Source organism: Corvus cornix, chromosome Z (genome assembly GCF_000738735.6).
Source record: "Corvus cornix cornix isolate S_Up_H32 chromosome Z, ASM73873v5, whole genome shotgun sequence".
Lineage (NCBI taxonomy): Eukaryota > Metazoa > Chordata > Aves > Passeriformes > Corvidae > Corvus > Corvus cornix.
Window position 1 is genome coordinate 53410537 of NC_046357.1, and position 21064 is coordinate 53431600.

Sequence of the window (21064 nt, forward strand, 5' to 3'; positions counted from 1 at the left end):
GTATCAAGTGCTTGGTAACAAAATACCAGAGGGATAATTTTTCTTTGTTTGCCTATTGAAATATGATGCTTATGGTTATATGTACAAAGAATAGTCATATGATTTTCTTTTGAAAGTCAGTCCTATTACAATTTTATCTTCTGCATTAGTGAAACCTGTAAAATTGGATGCTCTAATTATTTGTTTTTCTTCTTTTTTTTCTAAATGAAATACCAGCAATGACTATACCTCAGTCATAAATTCAATGACAAGAGCAGTGGTCACAAGCTTGTTTATTTTGTTCTTTGTCATAATTTGCCACTTTTTAATATAAAATGCACTTCAAATATTGTGTGAGAGAACAAACAAATAGTGACAACTTCCAATAATTGCTAATGTTTATGCTAATGTATTTAAAAAGAAGCCAGATTATTATTACTTTTATTTTTATTGTTAAATAATGCCTATAAAACTCTAAAAGCATTTTAAAAATTGTGGGGTTATTTTATGCTTCAGATAATGCTAAAATATCAACAAATTCTTAAAATATTTCTCAGTTCTTTTGGGATGTTGGAACTGAAGATTGAAGTCTCTGTTCTCAAAAAGCTTCATGATAATGCTATTCTGAATAGGTATTAGTTGAAATATTTAAATGTGAGTTTTCCTGTGTACTTTATAGAAATATTATGGATTAACTGCTGTGATTTTGACTCCTTTGTATTTTTTTCTGTGTCTTAGTGGGGTAGATCTATTTAGACAATATTGATGCCAGTGCTGATTCCTTCCCAGAAAATGTTTGGTTTCAAAACATTAAAATTACAAGAGGCAAAAATAGCTTAGTAAAAAATTCTGGGCATCTCTTATTATGGGTGTAAGAGTTCAATTGTTCTTTTTACTTCTTTTCTTGCATATTTTTTATATATAACCAAGGTTTTATAATCATGGTTATGTGTAGCATTTATGAATCTGGGTAAATACATATGCTTAAGTAATTTAAATAATTATTTATTTTGCAGACAAAGGAGCTGCTATGTTAAGTTTGTCTGACTATTCTGGTGGGTACAGAATACTGCCTATGTTTTTAAACTAAACTTACAACACTATGAGTTTTGAAAATAGGTTAATTGAAGATATAAGTTTTCAAACGCTGTGGTTTGATTTTGTGGCAGAACTGTAGTTTTGTGACTGAAATGCAACATTTGCTTGCAAATATAGATGTCTCACATCTTTTCAAGGACCCTTTGTCGGTCATGATATTCCTGAATCTCTTTAGCTATTTCCTTTCAGATTGAATTGTTAGACCTACAGGAGTTAAATTGACAATTTAGAAGGTGTGTTTTTGTTATTTAATGTGTGGTGGTTTTGATAGGGGGAAAGATGCTCATTCTCTGTCCAGATGTGGCATTACTTCTGCTGTGCTCTTCATCATGATCTATGGACTATTCTGCCTCCAAAGACAGCCCAGGAGATTCTTACAGAGGTACTAGAGCGATCTTTGGATATTCTATCCTCCAGATATTGTCAGGTGTGTCCCAGTTACAAAAGAACACTACAAATCAGGTAATGGTTGTCTATTTCCTGCACCATTTTAATGGAAAAATAAGTAAATGCTAGTTTTCTGTTATTCACTGCTTTGATTCAAATTTAAATGTTAATGAACAATGCAGAGGGGATAGACCAAATCTATGCATTTTGATGTTCATTTTAATAAAATATATTTTGTATATTTAAGTATATTTAGTAGTTATATTGCATACTGGGCAGAATCGAAGGCCTCTTTCAATTCTCTGTGAAATTGTTCCATAAACTGCTTGATTGGTTTGAAAGCCTCACAATGGAAGTGCATTGAGGATTGGGGATGCATCCAAAGATGTGGACAAAATTGGCACCATCAGGATTTGAAATCAAGCTGTTGATTCATTAAGAAAACTTAATGTATTCCAGTAGAGTTTGGTTTTTATAGGGCTTTTCAAGTGGAAGAGCTACAAGGCCACATCAAAACATTTATCAGAATAATGCCAGTGGTGTAGAAAGAGAGAGGAGAAAGATGCTACTCCTTTTTCTGTCATTTTAGGAAATAAGAAATTGAAGTTCTTCTTGTAGCAATTCTTATGTTTTGCCAAAGAGGAGGGTCTTTTTGAGAAATACTGAAGTAGGTGTCTTCAAATAGAAGTTTACCCTACCTTTATCCTTTCTATCCAGTATCTTGTTTTACTGAATAAATAGGTGTATTTGTCACAACAGGATCACACAGAATTACAGAATGGGTGAGATTGGAAGGGACCACAATGGGTCATCTGGTCCAACCTCCCTGCTCAAGTAGGGTTGTCCCAGAGTACACAGCACAAGACTGAGTCCAGACAGCTTTTAGATGCCTCCAGTGAGGGAGAATCCACAACCTCTCTGGGCACTCTGTTCCAGTACTTGGTCACCCACGCAGTAAGGAAGCTCTTCCTCATATTTGTGTGGAACTTCCTGTGCACAAGTTTCTGACCATTGCATTTTGTCTATTGCACAGCACCACTGAGAAGAGTTAAAGAGTTTGTAATTTTTAGAGGGTTAGAGACACTAAGCAGATACATGTTCTGTGTGAGCTAAGCGTTACATGCTGTCATCTCAAGTTTTATTATGGAAAGTATTGTCGTGGAAGCTCAAGTAACTTGCACAAGATCACATTGTTGAAATGGGTAGAAAAACCCCAAAGTTTTATTCTATATGCCTGTTGTGTGCTCTATTCCTGCACTAACTTACTGTGATCAGGTTCTTCTATATCTTTTGGTACAGAGAGGTTTTCTGAAAACTTTAGTGGAATTTTTTTTGGGGAAAAAAATGCCCTGAAATATGAAAAGTACAGTATTACTTAAATGTTGTATTAGTCAATTCTATATGAATTTACTTCAAATTACTGAACAAGAAAGAACTTTTTACATTATCATTTTGTAGAAAAGTTGTATATTCAATAAGGTGATTCTTGAATTTTTCACTAAGTAAATTGAACTATCCAGTCATGAATAAGTGAAAAAAAATTACTCAATATAATTCAATATATTTTTATCACAGAGGCTTTACATATTTTTTAATAATGTTATAGTTAGTGAAGGTATCTTTTCTCCCAATGAAATGATAGAGAACTGATGTGTAATATGGACAAATGTCTGTTTATGTGTGTTTGCCTAAATTTTTAAAAAATAACTTGATCCTTGAAATTGCATATGATCACATGTGCATCCATGGCTTTTAGGTGCTTAAGTAGTTTTTTAAGGCCCAACCTCATACATCCCATATTTTTTGTGTTATTCACGTTTCCTATGTATTGTATGTCAGCGTAGTCTTGTGAGATTATGTCATTGTAGTTTGGGTTCTTGCTGTTGTTCAGGCCAATGATGCATGATGCCTTGCTAGCCAGTATCAACAGGCAGCAGACGACTGACTCAGAAATGTTCCACATTATAATATGTTGTACGGAGTTAGTTTTGCAAATTGAAGATTAAGTTCCTTTGTTCCTATTTTTTGCCCCATCAGGATTTGAAAAGTATGTAGATTTTAATTATAAGAAAACAAAATTTAAATTTATTTACTTGTAATTTAGAAAGTAAATTGTTCTTGCCTAGTGACATTTCCAAATCTTTTAAGTCTTCTTTTTACTGGTTTCAGTAACAACTTGTCTGTGGAATAGTTGATTTTTTACAGAGTAGTGGATGCAGACTTCCTGTATCACTGAAGAGGAAATTTAAAGTCCATGCTATGATTTTGGTGGTTTATCTTGTCAGAGGAAATGTCTGTTTAATTGAAATTTACAACTATTCAGATGTCCTAAGTAATGTTATTCTTGGGGCTTTTTTTGTCTACAGAATTGATATTGCAGCAATTTTGATGTCCACTGAAGACATGCTCTGGTCAATTTGTAGTTCTGTGCAAAAGTTTCTGAATCCACACAAAGACAGAGATCTCAAGATCTGTAAAATCCATAGCCACTGCAATAGTCTGATCTCTGTGCTGGCTATTTTGACTTCACCACTGAAGAATTTGTATGAGTGAGTATGAAATAAACATTCAATTTGAGATAAAATTGCTTCTTGAACTTACATGGATTGATCTACAAGATGAATTTTTGTGTTGAAATCAGATGCAGTGCATAGTATTTGCACGTTTTAATGGTTTTTGACTATTTCTCAATTTGATCCTGGACTTATTTTTGTGATCTTACCTAAAGCCCAGTTATATCCGCTGGGATTTTATTAGCTTTGGATCAAACTCCTGTGCTGTATATTTTTTTGTCTGTTAATAACATAGACCACAGTGAATGTCTGGATTGATTTCCTCTGTGACAAAACCAGTAGAATTTAATTAATAATTACTGTCCCAAATTTGCAATTTATTTTTCAGTTAGGACAGATTTATTTTGAAATACAGTCTTACTTATCTAAAAACATTTAGTACTGTGCTACCAAAGACTTTGGCAGGGTTTTCAAGAACTTAGTAATTCATCAATTGGAAAAAAATCATCTTACTAGCTCAGATTATCTACTTTAAGCTTCTGGCTAAATCAGAATGTTCCATTGTCATCTCATAATATTTCTAGAAGTACTGGAATGTAAAGGTAATTTACTGAAATGATCATCTGGTTACGTGACTGGCATACTTCAACAAATATAGTTAAAAGAGTAAGAATATAGAATGCCTGTATTTATAAAATCATGTCTTCTCAAGTCACAACTGTAAGGAAAAGGACATTTAACTTGCACTGAAATTGGGTCTGAGTCTTTTGTTACTAAAATTCTGCTGTAAATTTGGTGTAAGAGACAATACAAAGTGAGATCACAAATTCAAAAAAGAGGAGCAACAAAACCCCAAGCTAATGAAGCCACATCCTATTCAGCTGGCTTTTACTTCATTATTCTAGGTAGTACTAGGGTGGCGACCTCCTGCATATAAGCTTCTTTAACTAAAATTTTTTTGTCATATGTGGTCTCATTTTAATATTTGTGGGCTCTAAAGAATATGCAAAAGTGAATTGTAACTGGATGTTTGATCTTATAGAACACAGGCTTATGAATAGATAGCAATTTAGAAGGTGACTCAGGAACAGATTAGGTGGTCCTGCTGTGGCAGTAGTAATGGAGGCAGGAAAGGACATTGCAGTAGCTGTAACTGCTTCTACTGTCAGTTTTGACATTTCACCTTTCTTTTATGAAAGCCCTTAGAATGATGGACCAAAATAAATATGCAGTATAATTTGTTCCTTTTAGTGATTCTAGTCTCTTCCACTGATCAATATTTTTTACATATTTATCTATACATACCATGACAGAAAATTTTGTGCTTACTGGAGAGCTCACGGAGTTTCAGAACAAAGTATCAATGAAAAACTTGTTTTTTATTTTATGTAAAATGCTGCAGGTAAACAACTTGGTCACATAGCCTTCATAGTTAGGGATATGAATTTCATTACCTGAATTTGCTTGTCTGGTGATCAAAAACTTGACATGTGCAGAATGTAGCAGCTCATTTAATTTACTACAAAGTCCTGTGCAAATCACCATCAAAATACGGCAGCTTTGTTTAAAAAAAATACAAAAAAGTGTCATATTTTATTCTATAGTTACAAAAATAATATTAACAATGAAGACCATTTATATATAGATGATGTATGTTTTAGAGTAAGTAAAATAGGATTTTTTAAAATGAACTTGTATTCAGAACTTGTGTTTTCACAATCTGTGAGGTCCCTTTATCAAAACAATTTTTTTATATTGTATGTTTAATTGCAGCCAATATTTGTCAGGTAACCTAACCCAGTGTCCAGAGTACAAAGAAAAAAGTGGTTTAGCCAATCAGCTTCTTAAATTACTATATCCAATTGGAAACAATTTGATATAATGAATTTTATGTGTTCTACCTAGGTCCATTGTTTACTGGGGTGTGCATAGTTCATCACATTAAGAATCTATCAATAACAAATCTTAAAGCTATCCTGCTTTTAAAGGAATCTTTCATCAATTCTCTGTGCAATTATATTGTATAATCACAAATTCTGTCTGACTCTTTCAAACCTTTGGTAAAATTACCTGTGAAAAAAAGGTTTTTGTTTTAAATCAATCATGCTCTCTTTTGGTACTGGAAGTTTTCCCTTAAGCGACTAAATGTCAGTTAATCTCTAGACTTCTCAGGAAAGTTCTGTGTAATCATAAATGTGGCAATGACAGAACATTGTTTTCCAGGAGTTGTGTAATAATACGACTGGCTCATTTTTAGCTTACTAGGGAGACTATTCACTGCTGCTTAAGGGAACTAAAATTATTCAAATTTCTTAATTATTTTGTGGAAATTGAACAAAACAGTAATGATGCTGAAAAATTAATAGTATCTTTAACTTCAAATAGTGATTCTGGTATATGTTCTCTCATTCCTAATTTTCTGATCTAGAATTTCTTTTCTGTGTGACAAGTTTTCTTAGATCTGGTCCAAAATTCACCTGTGAATCTTGGGTCATCTGGTTTTAATACTTGCTTTTCTGTGCTTCATTTTTCTGCACCCTTCTGTGGCCTTCCCGAAGTATCTTTAGCATAATGTAAATGCTGCTTGGAAAGGACTACTGGAGGTTGTCTAATCTAGCCTCCTCCTCAAAGCAGAACCATCACCAAGAGCAGTCGAACATGACTGTGTTTGACTGACACAACTTTTTTGAAGCCTGCTCCACAGCTGCCATACCTTAGTGCAAAGTATTGCCTAATATCTAGTGTGAGCCTTCAAAGCTGCTGGCTATAACTTGCTGTATCACATCAGCCCCTGCTGAGAAAAGTTAAGTCAGTGTTGTCTTTGTTATTACTCTTTGGGTCGTTGTAGGCTGCCATTAGATGAACTGACACTTTCAAGCCACCACTTCACCAGAGTGAAGGAGTCTAGGGCCTTCAAACATTTCTTATAGATGATTCAATTAAGTCTTTTCCAGTTTCTGCACATTCTCCTTGAACTGTAGGCCCAAGAGCTGGACAAAATATTTTCGGTAAGGCTTAAACTGTTGCCAAGCAGATGAGGTAAATCACTGTCTTTTGTTTTAGTTGCTGTGCCCCTCCTAATGCAGCCCAGTGTGCAGTTCACATTTTTTCTACTGAAAATATACTATTGCCTTGTCTTCAACACCTTGCTTCCCATAAGCCTCAGGTCTGTGGTTGGGTAGGGTGGCACTCAGACAAGTAAGGTCTAGTTAGCCCCAGCCTAGGTTATTGTAATTCTCTTGCTGAAGTAAACAGTTGCTCTTTACCTCAGTCAACTTTGTGAATTCCTTTGATCCAGTCATCCGTGAGTAGGCACTCAGCTGTTGTGTTAACTACTGTGTCCACTTACCCCAGTTTAGTGTCCCCTGAAAATGTCCTAAACATCTGTTCTCTGTCTGCTTTTGTCCACGTTGTCGAGGACCTGTTGAACAATGAGTCTCTAGAATGTGCTCCCCAAATCTACTAAGTGTTACTATTTTCTTGCTGCTTACTCAAACCTCTGAAATAAGAGGAGCTTCATACTTCTGAATTTCCAGTCATCACTGTCTTATTCAGTGATGAGATTGTTGTCAGTTACTCAGGTCTAGTAGCTGGGGTTTTGTGTAATGGATCACACAGTTTCCGTGCTGCCTATGAATACACGGGAGAATCCAATGCCACACTTCACTCAGAGTAGTAAATTATCCGGGCCTCAAAGCAGAGACTGTCTTCTGCATCAGGTTGAGGGTTGCTCAGTTTGGAGCAGATCTATTCTTGTGCTTTTTCTGATATTCTTTAGTCTTTTGTACTAAGTAGGCGATAATAGTCTGTAAAGGAAGAACATAAAGAATAAGGTGGATGCACCTTTTTGTGATTTCATACTATGAATCGTTATGTCTTACTTTCTCAACAAGAAGTCAGGTAAATTATTTAAATGTTGAGAGAAGTATTTAGAGATTGGCAAAATTACTCTCTATTGTTGTAAATTTAATGTCATTCAATATTAAAGACTGAAAACGTTTCTCTTTAATATATGAGTTATAACTCATGAAGTTGCTTTTTAGTAATGTAATCAAATGTTTTAGTAATCTCTCTCCTTACGCAGAGAGAATTGTAGGAAGACTACAAGGAAATACCATTAGGATGCATCTTGTTGGCATCTCATTTCTTCACACCTGCACTCAGTCTTACAGAATCAATTCTCACCTTGTCATACTCTACTGAAGAATAAAACCACTCTAACTTGAAATCTTGCTTTGGTATTAAATCTGCTATCTGCTGCTTTGAGATAATAGGCAGCTGCTTTAGCGTAACTTGAAGCTAAAATAAATGTCCTGCTAGCTATTATTACACGTCTATCAGAAGAGTAGTTGAGTTCAACAGTCTGGCGCAGAGTTGGGTTTTCCTGGCAAGAGTTACATAGCCAGCAGTGGACATTAAGAAATGCTGTCATGAGAATTACTGTATTATCATTAGACACTTGGTTTTTTAGTAGTATTTGAAGTTATTCTAGTGTTTAAACAGAGCCTCAGATTATCTCTGTCTCACTTTAAAAATTTCTGTAGAGATTTCATTATAAGCAAATAAGTCAGAATCCAAAAATCTGCCCAGTGCTTCTCCTTAGGATACAGCTAAGAAGACATACTTAACACGCTGCTTTAGTCCAGAATTCTCTCAAACAGTTCCTACACAACCAATAGACAAGATGTGGTCTTTTTTTTAAATTTTAGATTGCTAACCAAATGTATTTATCACACTTTCTTGTAGGATGTTTGCTCTATGCTTTGCTATATCCAGAAAAAAATATTTCAGTGAATGAGAGACAATATTTCTTTTTTAGTTTCATAATACTGAAATTACTGTCCTTAAAATAATTCCTTTTGAGTTAAAGCTCTTCCTTTAGCTATACTAGGATCTCAGCTTTATTTTTAATCTTCAGGTCTTCATGAATTCACAAAGAGCACAAATTCACTGTGCTAATCCTTCTGCTCAGATTTTGTTTACTTAGGATCATTTAGGTATCTGTAGTAAATTCTTTTTGCTCTTTTTTTCTTTATTAGTGAGACTGATTTCCAAATAAAACAGCCTGTCTTTTGGAGAAGTTCAGAAACTATACAGCTACCTTTCTTGTTGAAAAAGTATAATTTTCTCTCTTCTTTCATCTGGGCAGTGACCTAAAAGACGTGTAACAACAGTTCTGAATTACTTTAGATGAAAGATAAGAAATTCACAGCCAAGTAAGGTGAAAAGTAAGGTACTTGTGAAGTGATAATTGTTTGTAGTTGAAGGAAGATGGACGTAACAGACTGGAATTCCTCTCTGCTGGAATTGTATGCATTGTAAATGAGAATAAAAAGGGAAGAGGCCAAGGGGCATCCATTGCTATCCCACATTATTCAATCCTAGTGGCTGCTAGAAAATTTTACAAATACTTATAATTTATTACTGAACAACAATTAAAGGCAAATATTAAATGATAGAGTCCTGTTCTTACACATATTTGTAATTCTATAATATAATTAATTGATAAAATGTTTCATTTTTCGTATCCGTATATTGTGCCTCTCACATCATTTGAGTAAGTGAAGTATTGCAAAAGGGACAGGAATCTAGTTCTTCTCTAGTTCCTTATATTTGAAAACAAGCAGTATTCCATTTCTCTCAAGCCATTGAAGGTCCAAAGCTTCTGGTTCAAATTTTTGTCCAATTTAATCCAAAGTCTATATGTACTTGCATGTCAGTCAGTATAATTTCAAAAGATACTTTATATATCATTATTATAAAAGTATCTAAAATATGATACATTTGTTATGCAGGAAGAAAAGAGCTGTAGAAATGAATGAAGAGAAATTTGCGTTTTGAATGCATCTTCAAACGTAATTTGAAAATGTGTTATATATGAGTAAAAATACAAAGAAAACTTGGATAACAGTTATTAGATACTGAGTTTCAAAGAGTGAAATTAAATAAAATATAGAACTATATTTTTTACAGTACATTAATAGATTTGCAATTATGTGTTTGCATACGTATATTAGTAGTATTTATCATGAGCTATTTTCTGTCTTCTATTCATACATCAGTACTAAGTAGTAGTGATCCAAGGGAATTTTCAGTCTCCCATGTAATTCAGAAGTATTTGGATTCTTTCAGGACATTTCTGGATAATTCTGATGAACATCTTCCTCAAGATTTTTCAGAAGTCTTTTATCATCCATTGCACTGGTTATTTTGCATACCATCATCCTGTTTTTTCTTACTGAAGTGAGTATCAAAAGTTGATTGTTGTAAAAGGATCACCAGATAGTTAGTATTAGTTAAATATTGTTACATTTTGAAAAAGAGTGTATCTGAATAAATGTGTAATTAATATTCTGATTTTAAAAAGATATGGAAGCATTTTTTAATTCATTTACAGATTTCTCTAATGTTTGAGAGTCTGAAGAAAAGTTGCACTGAAAGCACTGTGTTTTGCTAGTCTATTAATTATGTTTGATATTTGAATTATCTGTAAGGTTTTCTGGCTTTAATTAAAGAGTATATAGTTCTTGACAATACAGAAGTTCAGCATGGCTGATGTTCTGAAGGACTTATAATGAAAGGGGAGATAAAGAATGTATGCCTTTCTGTCTAGGATTGCTGCTAAATAAATATATGGTACATAAATAACTCATTGAAAAATATGCTGCTTGATTGTAGTTCAATTTTTTGGAGATTATTGAATGATTAGAAGCAAAAGCTTAACTTTTCTGTGTCACTGCATATAATGACAAGTTACATAGAAGATACGTGCTACCAGCTGCACTGCTGTTTGCTTTCTAATTTTGCATCTAAAGCGCTCCCACACCAGTGTAGATCCTCTTCTAACCCCTTCACCTCCCTGTTTTCCTCTTCAAAATTATTTCCTGAGAGGTTTTCACTCTCCATTTTCACGAAAAGCTGTTTTTGTGAGATGTTACTGTGTTTTCTGAGAAAGTATTTTTATATTTTGGAGGAGTACATTATCAAATGAGTGGTGACCTATTGATGCCCCTTGTGCTTTGAATTTATTACCTCTTTCCTTCTACGCACATTATATTGTACCTTGTATATGAAAATATTTTTGCTATGATTTTTCCCCATGCTACACAAAACATGCTGATCTCTTTCCATAGGCTTCAATCCTAACTGCATGTTATCAATCCTGTTCTCTCCTTCCCTGGTGCCTCTGATGTCTGCTGAACCAGAGCAATGTATGTTGTGACTGCATCAAAGTCATGTGCTTCGCTAACTACATGCCAAGCAGAGTTGAATAACTGGTGAATTCAGAATGTGTCCTGCTTGAAATAGTAATTTAAGTTCTTATAAAGCATGAAAGATCATGTGTGTTTATCAAGCTTCAAGGAACTTTGTCAGTGGCTTTTTAAGTTATGCATGGTTGGAGAGAAAGAAAAAGGAGGGATACAGTAGAGGGAATGACTGCATTAGAAAGGAATCTAGTCATCCATTTCTGGAAAATTTATGCTTCATTAAATTTTCATTGTAGAAAAGACAGTAAGTTTTTTTATGTCCCCATGTAAGGCCAGATCTCAAAATTGAAATTATAGTGCTACTGTTATTTTCAAATTATGAGTTTTGGAAGATGATTTCACAAGTGAGTACCCTATGCTGTGTAACAGTATGTAAAGGAAATGCTGGTACCATTTCAGACATAATTATCTTTCCTGAGGTGGAATTAAGATAGATTTGAATAAATAGCAGAAAACTATTCCAGAGCTATGTAGTATGCACTTATTTTCCCTGGAAGAAAGGTAATAAAATACACAACTTCTTGATCAGCAAATAGGAAAATGAAAAGTACAAAAGAAAGTACATCTCTGAGAAGATACAGTCAGTGTACCTGTGTGAGAACAGTCCATATATGCAGAGAGAACCTTGTGTACTGTCCTGGTGATAATGAGTGAACTATATTGGTAAAATATTTAATGTTCTCTTTTAACAACACACCTTTCAGCTGCTCAGAAAAAATAAGTGAAGGGTTCTATATCTAATGAGTAATTCTGAGGTGTTCTAGTTTTTTCACTGGCTTTATACTGTGTGAATGAAACTTTTTCTCCCTTCAAATACTGCCTTTAGAGCATTATCAAGACACATTATATTTAAGTATTGCAGCAAACTGTACTTCAGAGCATCCTAATTATTTGTGGATGGTTTTCTTGTTTTACATCTTATATCTAATTAGTATATATGTTCACTGTCCATAACAAAATTGAAAACACAGGCTATTGTATACCTCTCAACTGTGGCCACCTAATTTTTAACTGAAGAGTCTAATCTGTCGTACATGTAGCTACAAAGTATGTAGTCTTTCTAAGCTTGGTATTTCAAAAGAAAGTTTTGATAGTTCCTGAAATTAATTTGTTTACTATGGATTTCCTACGTTGTTTTTCATTGCTGAAAATGGCTACAGTCTGTTTAATTTTATCAGTTTGACTCCAACATCAGTGTCAAGGTTGTTACCATGAATTAGCATATTTACTTGCCTTATAAAATCTTGAGCTTCCTACTTGAGGTTTTCTTTCTGTCTTGAATACAAGCCAAAATAATATGGTTGGTTATCAAACTAAAAAATTACTGATAATTTATATTACAGTTCCTTTAGTAGTAATTGTGATTCTTCTTTGCCTCATTTGGGGTTTATAATCATACCATTTGCAAATCAAAGATAGGGTTTTTTTCTTCTTCTGTACAAAACAGGACATTTATATGTGTGATATTTATATGTACTTCACCTTTTGTCACTTTTTATGAGGCTAGTCGTATTTTCACTAGTACTGAGCTATGAGGATGAGAGAACATATGTCTCTCCATATGCACGTTACAAAACTTCTCAGTGCATTTATTGGTGCTAGCTTCATGGCTGTAGGGAATGTCTGCTATATTTTATTTTTCCTCCAAGTGAGTCACACCATTGTACATTTCAGTTTGCAAGATGCTTAAAGAGCCAAGAACTGGTGTATATTACAACATGATAACTTCCCATCTGGTCAATGACAGACAGGGGGTTTTTTTTGGTTTTTTTTTTTTTCAATTCAGATATTCTAAAAATGTCATTTATTTCTATAGGAATTTAAAATATTATTCTTTATAAATCTAATTGACCCAACTTGTCACTTATCTTTTAGTCTGAAGGCAATGAGTGACCTTATTAGGTAGGATAGCGTGACATTAAAGGAAGAGAAAAAAATTAAACTCGCCCAAATATTTTAACTGAATTAGTGAAGTGTTGAGTTTGGTGTCAGCCATAGCATTAATTCTACTGTGAAAATATAACTGTTTTAATTTTAACTTTAATTATTAACTTACTGATTAGATTATATATAGGTTATACATCCATTAGATTATATATATAAACCTAATCTTGAACATACAGAAATTAAGGTAATTCTTTTAAGAATACAAAGTCCTAATGTTTGATTGCAGTATGTATTTTAAGTATGGAGAATTTACTTTGACTGTGAGTTCTATCAAGACTTAAATGTATATGTGTTTATATTTTTGATAAATATTACTGGAATCCAGTCTGTGCTAATATGCAAATATAATTGTAGAGTCAGTGCTGCACTGTCAGCAATTATATATAAAGTACCGGGTGAAAATCACAAAAGCTGTACATAAGGTTTCCTGGCATAGACATTGCTTCTGAGGTTAGAGGTATTTGCTTAATGTTAAAATTGCAAAGGCTGAGGTGTCTAAAATCTTCCTTTGCTAAAATGACTATTACAGTGGAGTTTTGTCATATTAGTGGGATGTAACGGCCTTGCTGGAGGATGGTTTCCTTAGCTGACTTCAGGGCTGCCCTGCAAGATATGTGGCATACTGGTTTTTCTGTTAATGGAAACACAGATATGTGAGGGACTAAACTAGAAGAGTGTATCAGTCAACATTTTCTTTTCCAGGACTTGTAGGTTTGTATTGAGTATACTGTATAAATGGCAGCCTTGACTCAACAGCGAAATATTTGTGCAGTCATCTAGTTCTTTCATGCGTGCATTCAAGCATAGCTGGGTGGTGGAACACTTGGGTAAGTCAGAGGTTGTAAAAGTGTGCAACTTAATGGAGAGGTACCCCTCTGTTAGAACAACCACATGAGCCCATTTTAGTTCTGTCTCAAAAGTTAAAAAGTTATGTCTAAATGCACACAAAGTGTTTGAGCAGATGCATATAAATCCTTCTCTAGTCTGACTGGAAAATCCCAGACTGAAAAACTCCTCATGAAGAGGGTTTTAACTGATGCTGAAGGTGTTTTTTGCATACGTACATAATATTTATACCTGCAGAGTCAATGCCTCAGCCCATATGAAGTCCTTACAATCATACATGTAAAATTCGTGTGCATAAAAGTTTACGTATGAGCTGCATAAAGTTTCAATGTTAGCAGCTATTGTTGTATGAATTTGTAGCCAAAAAAGTAAATAGAGTGGCTAAACATCAGTTGAAGTTTAATTTTAAAAAAACTTTCAAATTTATAAAAACTTACACATTAAAGAAAAAAAATTATACACAGTCCAATTTTGAAAACTTGTTTTTAAAAGTGTTTCAAGAAGAAAATACTAAATACAGTAGATGATAAACATTTGGAAGGACAGATTTGTTTGGTTTTTGTTTAACTGTAATGTGAGTTCAATGATTGGTGTTGGGTCATTGGCTGTGTTCAGAGTAAGCCCTGGAATATCATTTGGAAACCTCAATTTTTGCAGAACGTGGAAATCGCAAACAGAAAATAAACTGCAAATGGAATATAAACCGCAATCTCTTTATAAGCTTGTGAATTTGTACTACACTTTCTCACTTCTCACTGCTGGCAAAATGTTAACCAGTCTATATTTCTCATGGATTTTTCAGGACGTGTAAGACTTGCTCAACCTAAAGTGGAATCTTGCAACCTCTTTGAGCATTTTCAGTGTTTAAATTTAAGAGCTGCATATGCTTCATCAAGGACAGACACTTCAGATCTCTTACTCAACAATTACTGCAATAATAAACTAAAAAATAATACCCTTACATTTATTCAACTGCAGGAAAAAAACCTCCTTTTTGCGTGGTAGGACAGGAAAAATACAGTTCCATGACAGAGATAAACACAGTTTTTTTGTATCAGATATAACTGTGGCTGACTAACAAATGTCAATTTGCTTTTAACTAGTTGAAATTAAATGTAATTCTTTCTCTGAGCTGCCTTAAAGTAAGGAAGCATGAAAGCATTTTCAGAGTAATCTGGGAAGGATTGACACTTAAGGGAGTTAGTGTCCTGCAATTTAAGGATATTAATTTCATAGATAAAGTAACTGTATTATTCTTTCTGTCTTTATCTTACATTTTGAAAGGACTCCATCAGCCAGAGAAATGGCCACCCAAGGTCTGCTGAAGCTGCTCTTATCTCAGCCATACTGTAATTTGAACTTGCTTTTGGAAACATTGCTGCATTGTGATTGTCTCTTAGTGAAAATTTTGCTGAGAAGCTCAAGTAAGTATAGATACTGTCAATCCATATAAGAATATCAGTCAGAAAAACAAATTCATTTTTAACTACTTAAATGCTGGAGGAAGGCTGACAGCCATTTTTGGGGGTTAGGTACCCATTTACTTATCAGTAGGATGCTTCTTGAATGGGTAAAAAGATAGAAAAAGTCATCACCTTTTTAGTGAGAATTTGCACTCAATTCGTGTAGTAATAATTTCAAAGCAATGCAATTTGTTAAAATAGGCTGCTGTCATAAATGCAAAAGAGTCAAAATGAATTTGAGCTTAACGGAGCTTTGATACCACAACTACTCTACATAGTTTTTTCAAAAGTGTGGATTATAGTCTAAAAGACCACTTTCAAAATTATATTTGAGCAGTGGAAAGCTTCTTAGATGTTTTGTTGAAGTTATTATATGTTTGTCACTGTAGGCTTCTAGAATTACATATATGCTTCTGCTTGTTAATTCATTAATGATGTTTTGAAAGTAGAATAAATAAAATAATGTTTCTACAAATTTTTCTTTGCATTCTGATGGTATTGTGTTTGAAGCAACAAACTTTATCACATCATTCCTTTAATAGTTTGCAGATTAAATGATATTGTTGAATGGTATAATCACGTGCTTGACTTAATTTTGCAGGAATATAAGAGTCTTGGTTTCTAAATTTCTTTGTCAAAAGACTTCTTCCTATTTATCAAAAAACCTGTAAGGTACATATAATATTTTATATATACGTATAAACATATATATATATATATATATATATAACTGCATATATAAAACTGCATTTATATATATATGTATACACCATGATTTATTTCTGTCATTTTAAAATGTTCTAGTATTTGTCAGGGGAACAACAGCTTCCACTGCTGTCATGCATCTTATTGAGAGCTGTGGTGCGTACACTTGCCTACTCAAACGCATGTCATCTTTTACAAGGACTGACAAATGTTTGATCAGGGTGATAGTCTTACCCTGTGTTATCCAGTATTGAATTTTACTATCTGTTTAAATTATTGCAGGTAATAAGTGACAGAATATATTAGTCTATTGACTGACCAACCTCTTAAGCTTTAGGGAAATCCATGTTAGTTTGAATTACAAAATGTGTTATTTACACAGGCTTTATTCATGTAACTTCAATATTGGAATGAATAAACTTTCAGTTTAGATAAAGTTGATATCTGTGATAATCCGTATAATCTAAATTAATTTCAATGGGGTTAATTCTCTAATGACAAAAAATTTGTATTCTTTATTCCTTCTCCTATGCAACTAAGTATACCATAATTTTTTGAGCTATTTGCCCTAGTGATAAAAAAACTCCCTGGTATTTAACTACATAATAATTTTTTAAATAGGAAAAGCCTTCTCACATTCTTTACATTCATTCTTTCCTTCTCCTTTTAAAAAATAGTCCATAAGGCAAAAAATCTTAGGCATTGATTAATTTTTTTCTGTATGGTTTTGACACACTCAGATACTCAAAGTAGACATCATTCAAACACACTAAATTTCAATGTAGCCCCATTGTTCTCATGGTTGTACCATGGGGAGGTTCAGAAGGAATGCATATTCTCCATCATAGTAGGGAGTACTGTTGGGATTGCCAAAGTTTTTTCAGTAGAAAGAGTATTTGTGGAGAAGCTATGTATGCATGATTCATGTTGCTCAATGTTATAAGAAGGATAACATATTTGCTGAAGCTATTGAAACTCCACGAATATAACTATACACTGTCTGGACAGGAAGATGACAAAATGTTCACTTTTGTCATTTTTTTGTGCTATATGATGTATGAAATGTACATAAAAACTAAAATACGGAAATACAAAGTTCTTGCATCAAAAAATACTAAAGGTAATAAATCAGATACCCAGAACTGAACCACTTGTCTTCAGTGAGTATGGCTACTGCATAAAGGCAACTTTGAAAAAATGGTTGAAACATTTGATTTGCACGTTTGACCTCTATAATAAGCTACAAGTCTATATAACCTAGGTCTGTTAAATTATAGTGCCATATAATCCTAGAGTTTTTTCTAGGATTTCTTCAAGATTTCTTCAAGATACCCTCTTGAGTGAGTAAAGCATCTAAGGTCTCTGCTGTGGCTTTGCAGAGAGAAATTGTGAAGGTAGCTGGTATGGTGTTAATTTTCTGAAATAAAACAAACTGGTTTGCAATTTTCTTGGCAGATTTTTTTACCATAATTGCCTTATCATTCATGAATGTGAAACAGAAATGGATTCTTTTGACGAGCAACAAATAATAGAGGGAAAAAGGAAGTGGTTCTTGTATAAAATGAGTAACTGAATCCAGCAGATGCTGATATGAAAACGTGAAGGATGAAAGTGAATGCTGAGAATTTCTGCTAGATTTGCTCTAAATACACAGCATGCCAGTAGAACAGTCTGTGACTAGTTTGATAGTCATTATTTCCAGGAATCAGGAGTTTTTCTTTGCATAATAAATCAAACAGCAATAGCTTTATTGGATTGCACTGGCCCAACACAGGATTAATACCAAAGAGGACTCCACCAGACAATAGACACCTGGCCACATACAAATAGCAGATAAGACACTGGTCACTAAGAAATTGTCACTGGGAAATTGTCAACAAGGCGCATTCCATACCTTCAGTCAGTCCTTGGGTCCATACATACTTTTGTTTTAGAAGAGATAGTAGTATCAAGTTAATGATGTACAATAGAAAATGCAATGTATTGCTTTATAGTCTTAAAAAGAATCTTATTCATTACCAGAAATACATGAGACTCCAGTTGTTATAGACATTTTATTTGTCTTGCTACACACAACCTTAAAGTGAATACTGGCATGTGGAGATAAACTGTAAGAAAACTGCTTTCACAGCAGGACGAGGCCATTGGCAGTTTCACCTAATGTTTTTGGTTTGCACAATACATATTTGAGAGACAGTATTGTGTAGTCTGGACATTTCAACCTAGATGATATCCTGGGCCCCATTAAAATTTTGAAATAAGAATTGATAGTAACATTTGCAAATATTCTGTAATAGGTCTAAGGCTGCAAATCTGAAATTGGACCCAAAGAAATGTGATTTGCTTCAAAAAGAGATCAATTACCTTGCACACATGAGCAGGTTGGAGAAGGGAAGATTTCCACCGAGAAAATATAATTGTGTGGTGCACCATTAGACAGCTTTCTAGACACTAATAGATATGAAGAGCTTTCTAAGACTGTTCTTTTATTAGCCGTTTTTTGGAAAGAGAACTTAGAAATGTATTTGTAGAACTGGAAGATTTTTTTTTTCCCCACTCCAATTCTTTGCCCTCTTTCAAGCAGTTCTCTAACTGCCATGATGTGTAATGTGCCATTTTAAGGTAAATTTAAAGTACCAACTAAATTTTGATCAAACTTAGTTAATTATGTTTTAGACACTTAAGAGTAAATAGCACTGTTTGTTTGTGAGTTACCGTGAAAGAACAGTGAAAAGCGGTAACTTCATCAAATGACCTCATCTGGGGATCAGACTGAACTATTAGTGGTAGTAGTTAATTATTACAGAGGAAAATATACATGCCTTACATAAATTACCAACTCCATCAAAATTCTGGCATTGTTTAAATCTGTACCAATTTGACACTTTAATTTCAGGTTCTTGATGGTCATTACTTTTGTGCTTTCTTCTAATGACTCCTTGGATTTAATAATCCTGAGTCGCGGTCTATCACACAAGTGAAAAAACTAGCAGCTGTGTTAGTCCAATGGCTCAACCACGCACCATTTTGGGGAAAAGTAGTCTTGCAGATTTTGTTCACAAAACTTGTGTGTTAATCTATAACCTTGTTCTCATTAGAAGAGCAGAAGTAAATCTCTTTGAGTAATTTATGTCCTTGTGCAGAGGTAGATCTCTCCTCCAGGTATTTGTGGATCATCCAATATGAAGCTTGTGAGTACCCCTGAAAGTTTTCTTAGCCTCTTCATGATAGCAATCTGTGTCATGGTAGCCTAATGGTTAGGAGATTACTTTAAAAGTGGCATCTCCTCAAAAGGTCCATCTGACCAGTAAATTTATTGGATTCTGTACCTGCATAACCAATGAAGGATTTACTGAAGTTATGTACTTCTAGCTGGAAGACAAGAAAAAAGGGACCTTAATCAGATATCCTGTTCCATTTGGTGATTTTCCAGTGATAAGCTAGAGAAAACAGTAAACAGATTTTATGGAGTTTCTGACAACTTATATTGTAATTTCTGTTTGGACTACAGTGGAGCCGTGTTGTGAATCACTTACCTTTTCTTGACAGAGTGTGAAGACAGTCTCTGATACATGTGTGATTGACTTGGTGTCTGTGATATATGGTCATATGGATAGCTTTTCAAAGACTTAGTAATTTCTGATAGGAACTTCTTGTTACAGTAGAGCTCTAGAGTGAATAAGTTTTAAGAAGGTAAGCTTTTTAGTATCTATCCCAATACATGGAGTAACACAAGGGAGCTAATGTGGCCATAGGACTAAATTCATTATTGCCCCATCAAATTTTGGCTGTCAGAAGGTCACAATTTCTGCATACTATCCCATAAAATCAGTACTGGAGGTATTCTGACAGTAATGTTTTATTTTCTATTGGCCATAGATAAGATAGATTTTGCACAAGTCACTAACTCAGAAATTCATTAATGGAAGCTTCTTCTCAGATAGTTGAAAATATAAATTGTTTAGGGACAAAAAAATCTAAATGGAGTTGAATGAGATTAAAATGCTGTGGGACTGGTGACATATAAATATATTGCTACAGAAGCAGTTTGCTGATACATTAATAATTTATGGACAGATGATATAAGTGTTGTTAAAGCCTCTTTGCCATGTCGAGCTTTTTAGTTGTCACAAATTTAGGATATATTGGATTCACAGGTAGCAGCTAATACAGGGCTTATTATTATTTGGAATCTATTAAATTGAAACGGGTAGATTTAAGGTCTGCATTTTATTCAGGGAAAAAGTACAATGACCCTGAGATTAACTCAGTTGGTTAGAACATGGTGCTGTTAACAACAAGGTTGTGAGTTCAATCCCCATATGGGCAATTTACTTAAGAGTTGGACTTGATGACACTTGTGGGTCCCTTCCAACTCATAATATGCTGTGACTCTTCCCTGAATCTATGATGTAAAATTTTTCCTTGGAATTTAAAATTAAAATAATACACTTTCTGCCAATATGAAGCTGTGTTCAAGGGTACAATAGATTTTAGCTGTCATTGGAGAGGAGCAACTCTGAAAGAAAAGTAAAATGATCTACCAGGTCAGATACAGTAAAGGAACAGAAAAAAAGTCAATGATATAAGAATCACTGAGGATGTAGTGTACTGCAGAGTCCCTGTTGAAGGATTTGATTCTATAAACAAGTCAAGCATATGCTTTTTGCATTCTTTATATCCTTATAAGATGCTGTGATTTAAAGAAACTTTTAAATTCGGTAAAGAAAGCAAAAATTTCATGCTCTTTGCAAATTAAAGACCTATAACAGAAATAATTTGCTCCATCTTCAATTCCTCTTCCTAAATGAAACATGTATGAATTTAAGTTTTGACTACCTCTTTTGATCAAAAAAGA

At 33.9% G+C, this 21064-nt stretch overlaps 1 protein-coding gene across 6 annotated transcripts in view; it reads left to right on the forward strand.

Annotated features, from left to right (window-relative positions):
• The window catches only part of KIAA0825 (KIAA0825 ortholog), a 246300-nt gene that overhangs the window by 87842 nt on the left and 137394 nt on the right, over positions 1-21064 (forward strand). For all 6 annotated transcript variants that reach the window (XM_039567661.1, XM_039567663.1, XM_039567665.1 and 3 more), the window contains 4 exons: positions 1349-1539; positions 3831-4013; positions 10110-10220; positions 15323-15462. In XM_039567661.1, coding sequence (XP_039423595.1) covers positions 1349-1539; positions 3831-4013; positions 10110-10220; positions 15323-15462 — 625 coding nt within the window. The remainder of the gene's footprint in view (positions 1-1348; positions 1540-3830; positions 4014-10109; positions 10221-15322; positions 15463-21064) is intronic.